Source organism: Vigna unguiculata, chromosome 1 (assembly GCF_004118075.2).
Source record: "Vigna unguiculata cultivar IT97K-499-35 chromosome 1, ASM411807v1, whole genome shotgun sequence".
Classification (NCBI taxonomy): domain Eukaryota; kingdom Viridiplantae; phylum Streptophyta; class Magnoliopsida; order Fabales; family Fabaceae; genus Vigna; species Vigna unguiculata.
This window is the reverse complement of record NC_040279.1, coordinates 18,728,619-18,740,417: the sequence shown is the minus strand read 5'-3', so window position 1 is coordinate 18,740,417 and position 11,799 is coordinate 18,728,619. Positions and strand designations below refer to the sequence as shown.

Below are 11,799 nucleotides of genomic sequence, written 5' to 3'. Positions count from 1 at the left end.
CGTATGTATGATGAACTGTGAATATGTATCTGACTTCATTGATGAAATGATTTTATGCTCTAGCTTACCCTACTTTTGTTGTTGTGTGTTCCTGCTGTGTGGTACTCTCATTTGCGATGATCATCAACTTGTTGGTGTGAGCAGAGACGAGGAACACCCATGGACAACAGGGAGGTGGTAATTCCGCTGCATAGTCCGCGTGGATTTGGACTTTAGTTTCCTTTGGGCTTTTGTTTAGGGCTATGGCCCCTGTATTCGTTGTTCTTGGATTTGTAAACTTTTAGTCAAACCGTTATCCTGTTTCTGTTGGCATCGTGGTGTGCCTAGTTTTGTAGGGGTGGTGTCAAGAACCCCAGGATTGCGTTGTTATACTATCTTATGTGTGGCGTTTCTTTTAATTATGTGTATTAATTAAATGGGACGTTACAAAATGTTAAATCGACGATCTCAACAATTTTCCTAAAATTTTCTTCATATGAAGAATCACATTGAAATTTTAACTTTCATCATATGTTGATTAAAATATTCTTTCGAGTTTATCTTTTGTCGTTCGCAATTGTGTCTTTTTTATAAATCCTACCATTTTAATGAAGATTTTGAAGATTCACAATGATCATAAAGATTTAGAGTATTTTACGTTTTTGTTGTGTTGATTAGAAAATTAATGTACCTTTTTCTTTATTTTTTTATTACAATAACAAATATGAATTAATAAAGACAATAGAGTTGTCTCAACTTTTGTACAAAAGAAAATACACAGAAGAAGTTGAAAAGAAGAAAAAAAAACTTACATTATGGCTACCTCTTCCCGCAAACCTCACTAAAGCAGCCTTATATTCTCAAACCTCACTAAAATCATAAGAAGCCTTAAATTTTCAACACACAAATCCTTTCAAACTAAATTTCGAATTTACACTCAAAAAATTAAACACAAATATTCCTTCGTTAATATATCCAATTTGGGAGTGATTCAAAAACAAGCTATATTAAAATCTTAAATATACAACATAAAAATGGCTTATTGGCGCATTTTATCTTCTCCCAGGTTTGCATGGCATCCACCAAATTTAAAAGCTATATTATAAAGGTATAAATACACATTTGGTATCCAAACTTTTTCGGAAAGTTCAATGTGGTACCCGAACTTTAGGAATGTTCAATTTGGTACCCCAATTTTCTAAAGAGGTTCAATTTGGTCCTCTCCGTTAAGTTGGAGTTAACACCGTGTCCGTACAAGACACATGTCAAACCATAACATTTTTATTTTCTTTTAATTTTTTTTTCAAAAAATTAATTTTTTTTTTCAAAAAATTAATTTTTTTTTCAAAAAATTTAAAAAACTGCCACATGTCAGTTTATCATCGTGCCACGTGGCAGCTTACAAGCATGACACGTGACCAATTTAAATTTTTGGTTCAATTTAGTACTCCAATTTTTTAAAATCATTCAATTTCTTAAAATCATTCAATTTCGTCATCTTCCATTTGAGACCAAATTAGTAAATAAGCTTAATTACAACCTATATATACATGTTATAATAACTTTTTATAATATATATACATCAAATCATTTCACCTAAATACTTAAATTATTTTATTTTTTTCATTTTAACCTTTGTAATTTTTTATACATGAAATTTTTTACACTTGTAAAAAATAAAATAATTTGAATATTTAGGTATAGTGATTTGATGTATAAATTCAAAACAATTATTTTAACATGTTTATATAAATTATAATTAAGCTTATTTACTAATTTGGTCTCAAATAGGAAAGGACGAAATTGGATCATTTTAAAAAATTTGGGTACTAAATTGAACCAAAAATTTAAATTGGGGTACTAAATTGAAAACAACTATTACACTGCCATGTGTCATGCTTGTAAGCTGCCACGTGGCACGATGATAAACTGACACGTGGCAGTTTTTTAAATTTTTTGAAAAAAAAATTAAAAAAAAATAAAAATTTCATGGCTTGACACGTGTCCTGTACGGACACGGTGTTAACTCCAACTTAACGGAGAGGACCAAATTGAACCTCTTTAGAAAATTGGGGTACCAAATTGAACATTCCTAAAGTTCGGGTACCACATTGAACTTTCCGAAAAAGTTTGGGTACCAAATGTGTATTTATACCTATTATAAAAGATAACATTATTTCTATGGTTCCAAATATTCCATACGTAAGGCCCATTATTTTCTACCCTTATGTTTAAGGGGCTGCCCCAAACCAGTTAGGCCTAGGGTTGGTCCATAAGGTGTCCAAAGCCCCTAAGGCAACCTAACCCCTCTCATTTCTCCCACTTTGCAAAAAGACAGCCATCTTACTCTCTTTTTTACCCTCAACAGAAGCTTTGCTAGGGTTTTGTCCTTAGTTCACTTCAAGCTAGCTCAATCTCATTTCTTCTCCACGTAAGTTGACCTCTAACCCTTATACTCTTCCCTTAAACTCTATTTTTGTGGGCCAACAAAGATTCATGAGTTTAACCTTGTTTTTTCTGTCTGGGTCAATATTTCCAGCTCTTAAATCTGCTCTTGGAGCTGCTGTGTTTGTGGACTTAGGTGTCGAAGTAGTTTGCTAGCTCTTTCCAGGTAAGGGAAGCTAGGGTTTACTATTCCTTGCATATTTTTGCTTGTTCTGGTTTTATTATGTGAGTTTGATGCTTGGTTGCCATTAAAATTATTTGGGAGCTGTTAAAAATATTGTTGATTCGATTGACTTCATGTCGTCTGCGTGAACAATAGAGGGTTTTGGTTTTCTCGCCCAAGCGAGCGTGTCTCGCCTAGGCGAGATTAACAACAACTCGCCAAGGTTGCTTGCGCGAGCTGTCACTCAAGCGACGAGCTCCTATTTTGAGCGAGAGTCCATCTTGTTTAGGCGAGGAGGTCTCGCCTAAGCGAGAGAACACGACAACACCATTGTTCCTGGTTCGAGCTCTCGCCTAGGCAAAGGAAGCTCGCCTGAGCGAAGGCAACCTCTCGCCTGAGCGAGACCCTTCTACCTGAGCGAGAAGCTGGGTGAGAGACGCGCTGGTGCTGTTTGTTCCTCTGTTCTTGGTTGTTTGCCATATGTTTGGATTAAATATTCTTGTAAAAGCCTGAGATGAGTGAATATGCATGAGTAATATGGTATATGGGTTGTAAATGATGGACTTGGCATGATCTTGGCATGTAAAGAGTATGAAAGGGTTGGTTATAAAAGTGACATGGAATTGGTATGAGCATGAATGTTATGTTGATTAATGGAATATGTTGTTGGTTTGGTTAGGACGTAATTCCACGATAGTTTCGTGGTGGTGCCTCATTGGTTAGGGCGTAATTCCATGAGCCTCTAGGTGAGACCTCATGGTGGTGCCTCAGTTGGTCGGGACGTAATTCCATGACCCTTGTTAGTGGGAGTTCATGGTAGTGCCCCATCTATATAATTTAGTAAGGATTCAAGGTAAGGTTGCATCCTGACACTTTAAAGAGTTAGTTAGTCTCAAATAGAACATACTGACTCTAGTGGTGAGAGTAGCAGGAGGCTTGGAACCCATTAAGGGCTAACCTTGTGTGTGGAGGATGAGACATTGTAACAATTAGCTCGGTAGAGCAGGGAAGTCCACCACAAGTGCAAGCATCAGCTGAATCCGACTAATTATATGTATCTGGATGAGCCGTGTCTGAGTCTTAGTGTATTGTGTGCAAGTCATAGCATGATTGGGTGCTCTTCGTATTTTAGATTATGGAAAGGTATATTGTCACATCCCATGTGGATATTACTAGATAAAACTCATTTTCACAAAATATACTTAAGAAATTCAGACATTATAATAAGTTCCCAAGCGCGGGAAAATTTAAAACTTATCTCGCTATAATCCATTCATATTGTCTCATCTTTATTACATGTTCATAATGGATAAAACATCATAATGTCTATTACAAAAGGTAGGAAAGCATAGTATAATGAAAATCCCTCATTGGTAGCCCCGCTCTGTCACTACGCATCAGCATGATCACCTGAATTCACGTCTGCTACGTAAAAGTCACGTGATCATCGCCAAACACAAACACACAAACAAGAAAGGGTGAGCTAAAAAAACACAATATAATCATAAGATAAATTAAATTGTCCCTTCCCCAACCTAACTTAATTAATTTTTAGTTTGGTACACTTGTTATCACAATATACTTCCAATCTCATAACCTATGTGAGAAAGATCCAACCTCAACCTTGGTCCTTAGGGATTATCATGCTCCCACGAACCTACCCGCTCGTGGTCCAACTCTACGGACCTCCCCGCCCATAGTAGCCTCAGGTGTGAGCTCGGAACATACGAACCTACTCACTCGTATCCCCACACAAGAGTACAATCGATACGGACCTCCCCGCCCGCATCAATCACGCATCTCACAAATCCGTTACGAACCTCCCCACTCGTAACCAATCCAGCATATCCCTGACCAAGCTATCAAGAAAAGGAAAGAAAACGTCCATGCAAATCCATCTGCAAAGGACCCCTGTCACTGCACTTCCGCCTGGCGCCTCTCCAAGAACAGCTAGGCGAACAAGCTCCAGACCACCTGGCAGTGTCCTTCTGATGCATATGTCACAGCAACCATTATCCCAACAATAATATCACACCACCCCCTTCAACCCTCACTCTTTCTCTCTGACCCACGAAATTTCCAGTCCCCTCTCTGTTTCTCTTGGCTATCACCCTCTTTGACTATTTGTTCGAACCCCTGACCTCCCAATTACCAAGTTCATGCACAACCATCAAACTAATTCATGTTTCTTATCAATTTACCCATTCGTATGAACTTAAATCGTGCTTTCACATTCACAACATAGTAGCAAAATAAAACAAAATTAAATAAATCTACTAATGACATGCTCGGGACTTGAACCCAAGTCCCTTCAACATAATTAAGTGCTCTAAACCACTTAGGTTCACATTGTTTCTTGTTTAGGATTTATCAAAGAACTCTCCTAAGGTAGTCTCAACCCTTCATCTCTTATATTCTTTTAATTATTAATTTTTATGAATTTCCTGGATCTCACATATATAATTGTATGAAAAACTGTTTTCTGCTCTAGCTTACCCTTCTGTTTGTTTGTGTTCCTGTGTGTGGTTTTCTCCTTTTTGCGATGATCATCAATTTATTGATGTGAGCAAATGCGAGAACTCCCCGTGGTCATCAGGGTGATGGAGGTTCCGCTGCATAGCCATCTGGGTTGGATTTTGTTCATCTAAGTCTCTTTCAGGGCTATAGCCCATGTATTTCTGTCTTTGGGTTTTATTTTGAATATTGTTGATCTATTATTATGCTTGGTTAATGGCATCGTGGTGTGCCTTAGGTCATTTCTTGTTTTCCTTTGGACAACTATAAGGAGTAGTGGTTATACTCCAAGACCTTGCTTATATTACTATTTTGTGTAATGTTTCATTTAATTATGTTATATTTTAAATGGGATGTTACACCATACTATAGTCACCCACACACATCACCATGCTTTATTACACTTGCTACTATACCCCGAGTAATTCAAACTGTTTAAATTCTTGAGTTTCATCATCCCTCCAATATCATTCATCGTCTCTTGTTCTATGTAACTTTATTCTTTTTAATTGTTTAGACAACCAGCCACCATAGATCTCTCTCACTTAAACCAATCTCTTCTCCAAGGTATAGACCACTGCCATTGGTCCTTAATCCAAAAATAAAAATCATCTAGAATGTCTTCCTTTATTGTTGCGTTTGAATATAGTCTCGGATACCTATCCCTTAACGACATTTCCCCACCCCAAACTTTCCAACGATAAGTTTTTATTTCATGATTTGATCCTACACTAAAATTAAATGCATTACATTTTTTATTGGTAATGAGAAATTTTTTTCTTGATTAAAAGATGTTTTTAATATGTTAAAATGTTCTTGGTTGGTTTGAAATGACAACTTTAAGCATTTTAATCAGATAGAAAACTGTTTTAATCAATTAGAATAACTCAAAACCATGAGTAGCTTTGGCCTTCCTATAAGGACTTGGAAATGCTAAGTATAAGAATACATGAAAGGTGCACATGTTATGGTTAGACAAAGTGTGTATGGACCTTGAAAGATGCTAAGTATGGATGAGCGTGAAAGTGTGTAATTACATAGAAAAAAATGCGATATGTAACTACACAGAGTAGATACTAACTGTGGGTAAAACAATTAATTTGTGTGTTTATTTCCGCCTAATGCACTATGTCAATTTATTCATTTAACATATGATATCTCTAAAAGGACTAACTACTAGGAAGTTTAAAAAATGTATAAAAACCAAGTACACAAAAAGGATTGCTCAAGATGAAAATATAATTCCAAACTTTGTAAATCACCTTTTGTAAATCACCTTAAAAAGTTAAGTCACATATTATTTATATTCTTTGCAATAGAGAATGATAAATATCACCTTGAATCAAATTATAAAAACAATTAATGACATTAATTGAACATGACTATCAAGATAGTAAAAGTCATTTCAATTAGATACATCTCTTTATGAACTAGAAGAGAAAACATAAGTTACCTTATGTTAATTTACCTCCAAAGAGAACTACTAAGAGATATTTAGACAATAAAATCAAACCAATAAAAATTATTCGGTTGCAATATAATCCTCTAAGTTTTTTTCCATAAAATTTATCTGGATTATATTACATTTTTGTTTTAATTTTTTATCCTCTCCTTAAATTCTTATTTCAGAAATAGTTCTCAATTTTGATCCATTTAATTTTCTTATTTTATATTAAATTGTAATAATTAAAAATGAAACATGGGATTTTTTTTAATTCGATAGTGTTACATGAAAACAACCCCTATAATGATTTTCATGTAACCACACATGTTATTGAAATAATAAATCAATATTAAATTATTTAATGAAAGATAAATAATAAAAACATAGAATTGGATATTGTTAATGAAACACGGTTTGAATTTGATATTGTTACATCACAACAATCAATAATTATGGTATGATTTAACATAGGATAATAATATTTTGATTCAATTTTTATTAACTTTTAATTCATTATTTTAATTATTCTTTAATTATTATATCACATCAAAAAAAAATAATTAAAAAGTGATTAAAACGATGAGTTGAAAATAAGTCAAAATATTTTATACGTATAGGTATAATAAATAGTTATTCAAATCATAAACCAATGTTAAATTATTTAATAAAAGATAAATAATACACGGAGAAAAAAAATAAAAGGAGGTGCGAATAGAAAAGAAGGGGACAAGTAGCAATGAAATTGCTAAATGGGCTTTGCTGAATTTGAAAGAAGCTTTGAGCCCAAGGCTATAGAGTCCAACAGAAACATATGACTCAAAAAATTAGTCTGAACTATGAAGTTTCTATTCAATTCAAAATTGAAAGTGGAAAGAGAATACCTTGTGTTATTGAAGTGAAGAGTGTGAAGATGGCGATGGAAGTGGAGCACAATCAGAATCAGCAGTTAGGGTTTCCGTTCTGGAAACCGCTCCGTCGCAAGTTCGGACCCGACTCTCCTTTCTTCGCTCCTGGCAACCTCGAACGGGAACTTCTTGCCAAACAGGTTTTCTTTTTTTCTTTTTTTTTTTTGCAACTTTGGTATATGATTAAATGGTTGTAAGTACTGAATTTTGAGATGTGACTTTTGCTTACCCTTTGTATTTCAAAGGTTGCTTTGGAATTGACAGAAGAGAAGGAACAGCTTGAGAAATGGATGCAAGAGGAGGAAGGAAGGTACTGATCCTTATATGACAGGCTCATATCCTTAGCATTATGTGAGATCCAAATAACTTCTGGCAGATGATTTTCGAATGTTGGGCTTCGTTTTCATTATGGATTTATTTCTAGTTCTCTAAATATAGTTTTCTTTTGTTCTACTTAGTTCTTGATGAAGATGCTTTTTTTTATATAATTGTTGTGCTTAATTTATTTATCTGAGTACATGTTGAAGAAACACAATTTGTTGGTATTATACTCTGTTGCTCAAGAAAATCGTTATCATTTGATCCCCATAGGTTAAATCAGTTCTTAAATGAAAATTTTCGTCTCTACAAGGTTGCAACGGGTAGAAAACTTCTGGAACATGGTGTGTATTAATAAGTGGATAGGGAATAAAACGTGGGTGTTTTAGTCTCTACAAGGGTGTATACGGATTTTGGGGGGAAGGGGCTTGATACAAAATCTGATTTTTTGAATGATTGTTACCTATAGGGACCAAATGATCATCATACCCTTAACTTTGAATTTTACTATGACGAGTGACAGGCCATGTGCCTCATCTCAAACTCTATCTTTTTGTGCAGGGAAATCTTTTGTCCCATTGTTGGTTGTGGTGCACGCTTGACTTCAATGGATGACTTCGAGAATCACTATAATGCAAGGCATACTGCATCCTGTTCTGTGTGCTCTAGAGTCTACCCAACGTCTCGGTTGCTCAGCATACATGTATCTGAAGTGCATGATTCTTTCTTTCAGGCAAAAGTTGCACGTGGTTACGATATGGTGTGTAAGTGTAAAGATGATTCAGTGCTATCACGTTACATTTCCTTATTGTATTGCATCTATGAGATATTCCTGGTCTTAAATCTTGTTGAAGAATGGTCTCAAAATTACTTCTATTTCTTCTATTTTCTCCAATAAAGTATACCCCATATTTTTTTTCTTTAATTTTTTTAATCTAACAAATTGGCCGCAAAACTTAATTCACGGTTTGGTTATTTCAAATACTGCTTAAAACATTTTTTTGCCTTCCTTACATGCTTTTTGTCTGTTATTTCTTTGAAACCTAACTGTATAGCCTATTATCATTTTGTGCATCCACATATTTAATTATTCACTTCATGCCAACTTGTTAATGTGTTTCTTTTGTCTTTGTTATACAGTATGAATGCTTGGTGGAAAAGTGTGGTTTGAAATTCAAAAGCTACAATCGTAGGCATCAGCATTTGGTTGACAAGCATAAATTTCCCACCTCATTTGAGTTTTTCAAGAAGGCTAAACCTTCAAAGAAACAGAGATTGAAGTCCCAACAAAAAAAAACTCTTCCTAAGGAGAAGGATGCAGGAATGATGGAAGTGGAAAACGCAGCCATGGATGACCTTGTTTCAGCAGTCTCTAAACTGAGCACTTCTGACTCCACCCCTTCAAATATCAGCTTTGGTCGCCGTAGCAAAGGCTTGTCATTCGTCCCTCGAACTGTTCAGCGCAGAGATCAATCAAACTCAGCAGCATCTGGGACAAAGAGATAAAGCTTGCACTCAGACCACTCTGCATTCTTAATTGCAAAATGATCAATTATTCAGATACTGCTCCATTATAAGATGTGTGTCTTGTGCTCAAAGTTTGAAGAAGCTGATAAAGTTGAAGATAGGAAAAGCAGATCATGCTGGAGGATGTAATAAACAGCTTGCGGCAGTTTTATCTTTTCAATGCTCCCCCTTGTGGCTGTGCCTAACACGGGCATTGTGGACATTCGAATATCCCATGGCTTTCTGTGGAGATTTTGAGCTTAATTTTGTAAGATATTGTTCTGTTAGTCTTAAGCCTTTACTGAATAGCTACTTTGTGATTAGTTTAAAGAAAACACTCTTGAAGCTTGTCATATGTTTAACCCAGTGACGGGATATCCGGCTAGTAAGTAAATGGTGCAGGCTTCCTGTCAGCATGATATGTGATATTTCTATTTCTGTAAAATTTGATTTGGTAAATTGGTTAACATGAAATTATTCTGCTTAATTTTTTCTTTCATTTTACATGTAACTGAAACCACTTAAGAATTTGTACGGTTGTTATCGAACATATCTTTGAGACAGAATACATAATCTAATGAATAAAATTAAATTTAAAAATGACGTTGCAATTGAAATAATGCGGTTATCTTTGCAATTGAATATAAAAATACAATACATCCCCTATTCATGATAATAAAGGTGAGGTTGGTAGAATGGAGGTAAATGTACGAAGGAGAGAACTGATTGTCTTTGGTATAGGGAGAGGAGAGAAATAATTTCTAGGGTCACTATACTTTTTCTCGCATTTTTCATTAGAAATTAGAAAGAAAAAAAAATCCAAATCACTCTATGTCATCTATCTCTCTTTTCTCAGGTTATTTCTTATTTTGATTCCTTCTATTTTTATTTTCTCGAAGACAATGAAAAAAATGAAATTGATATCACTTTGCAGCATACCAGCATCACCACTGCCAGCATATATGCTTGAAGACTGACTGATAATTTCTCAAATCAATTGACTCATTTATTACAACCACGGCACATCCTAAAACAATTCTCATATATATCTTAATTGCAGCAACCTAAAACTATCAGAAGAGGTTTGTTTTACTTTCTCTTCCTCTGTAACTGATAAAATTTTCCCCGAAGCATTGATAGTTAACACTGCTCATTGGATTTTCCAAAGTGGATAGAAACATGGTTTGACTACCTCAAAAAACTAACATGTTTGAAATGAAAAAGGGTAAAATAACTTGATTCACCACAAAAGATGCGACAACGTGTATGCGAGCTAAATATAGAAAAACGAGCATGAAGGAGGAAGTGTATACCACAACTGTGGCTAACACCGCTACAACAACGCGCTTCACTTTTCATCTCCATGCATCTCTAACATCCCCATCAGATTCACTCCTTCATTCACACCCTCCGCAGAGTCACGTAGATTCACATATCAACATCAAACACACGTAGCAACATGCAAGCGTGGATATTCAGATCCTCCCAACCTTCCCACAAGAAGAAATACCCTTCCAACCCCAACTCCCGCCTTCTCACGCTCCTCGCTGCCACACTCGCCACCACTATCTTCCTCCTCTTCATTTTCCGCCACACCCTCATCGACCCCAACAAACTCTGCATCTACACCGCCAAACCCGTCCGCCTCACCAACTCGGAGTCCGCCATCGCCGCCGAGTTCGACGCCACACCCCTCACGCTCGTCACCATCCTCCACTACGCCACCGCGCTCGCGCTCCCGCAGCAGACCAAGGGCGAGATCCGACGCACCTTCGACGTCCTCCAATCCCTCGCCCCATGCAACTTCCTCGTATTCGGTCTCGGCCACGACTCCCTCATGTGGGACTCCTTCAACCCACGTGGCACCACCTTGTTCCTTGAGGAGGATCCCAAGTGGACCCTCGCCGCCCTCCAACGCTTCCCCATCATACGCGCCCACACAGTGCGTTACCAGACGCGCCTCTCCGACGCCAAGACCCTCATAACCTCTTACAAAAGGAATTGTGGCGGCCCCACCTCAACCGGTCATCCCTTAAAAGGTGACTGGCGGTGCGTGCTGGCACTCAGCAACCTGCCGAATGACGTGTACGATCGTGATTGGGATGTGATCATGATCGACGGGCCGCGAGGGTATTTTGCCGCCGCACCGGGGAGGATGGCGGTGATATACTCAGCTGCCATGATGGCGCGTGGGAGGAGAAATTCCGGTGTGACGCACGTGTTTCTTCATGACGTGGATAGGGAGATTGAGAAACATTATGCTAGGGAATTTTTGTGCATGAAATATAGGGTTGGGGGTATTAGGAAGCTTTGGCATTTTGTTATTCCACCCGTTGTTAATGCTACTGATATTAGTCATGGATTTTGCTGAACTTTATGCTAATTTCTTTTCCTTTATGTCCAATGATTGCACACCCCTTGTTGCGATTTCTTCCATGTTAATTACAATTTCTGTTTTCTAGTACTCAAACATGTTCTATCATCTATCTTATTCGTCTTTTCTTTTACATGTTCAGACGTTTCTT

General features: G+C 36.7%; 2 protein-coding genes across 2 annotated transcripts; both read left to right on the top strand.

Moving 5' to 3' along the window:
* Nucleotides 1-7,386: 7,386 nt before the first annotated feature.
* Nucleotides 7,387-9,761, top strand: LOC114174496 (zinc finger protein 511). Its single transcript, XM_028059338.1, has 4 exons — nucleotides 7,387-7,590; nucleotides 7,696-7,760; nucleotides 8,330-8,528; nucleotides 8,909-9,761. Exons 1-4 carry the CDS (start codon nucleotides 7,456-7,458, stop codon nucleotides 9,272-9,274), a joined length of 765 nt encoding a protein of 254 aa, XP_027915139.1. The 5' UTR covers nucleotides 7,387-7,455; the 3' UTR covers nucleotides 9,275-9,761.
* Nucleotides 9,762-10,337: 576 nt separating this feature from the next.
* Nucleotides 10,338-11,645, top strand: LOC114189148 (probable methyltransferase At1g27930). The gene has a single exon (XM_028077855.1). The coding sequence runs from the start codon at nucleotides 10,734-10,736 to the stop codon at nucleotides 11,643-11,645; it is 912 nt and encodes a 303-aa protein (XP_027933656.1). The 5' UTR covers nucleotides 10,338-10,733.
* The last annotated feature ends 154 nt before the right edge of the window (nucleotides 11,646-11,799 follow it).

What these genes read in the sequence shown, in the direction of transcription:
- LOC114174496 (XM_028059338.1), top strand. Translation starts at nt 7,456, where the DNA reads ATGGCGATGGAAGTGGAGCACAATCAGAATCAGCAGTTAGGGTTTCCG. An exon ending in GGGAACTTCTTGCCAAACAG is followed by an intron (nt 7,591 to 7,695) that starts GTTTTCTTTTTT and finishes TGTATTTCAAAG; the next exon opens with GTTGCTTTGGAATTGACAGA. An exon ending in ATGCAAGAGGAGGAAGGAAG is followed by an intron (nt 7,761 to 8,329) that starts GTACTGATCCTT and finishes CTTTTTGTGCAG; the next exon opens with GGAAATCTTTTGTCCCATTG.
- LOC114189148 (XM_028077855.1), top strand. Translation starts at nt 10,734, where the DNA reads ATGCAAGCGTGGATATTCAGATCCTCCCAACCTTCCCACAAGAAGAAA.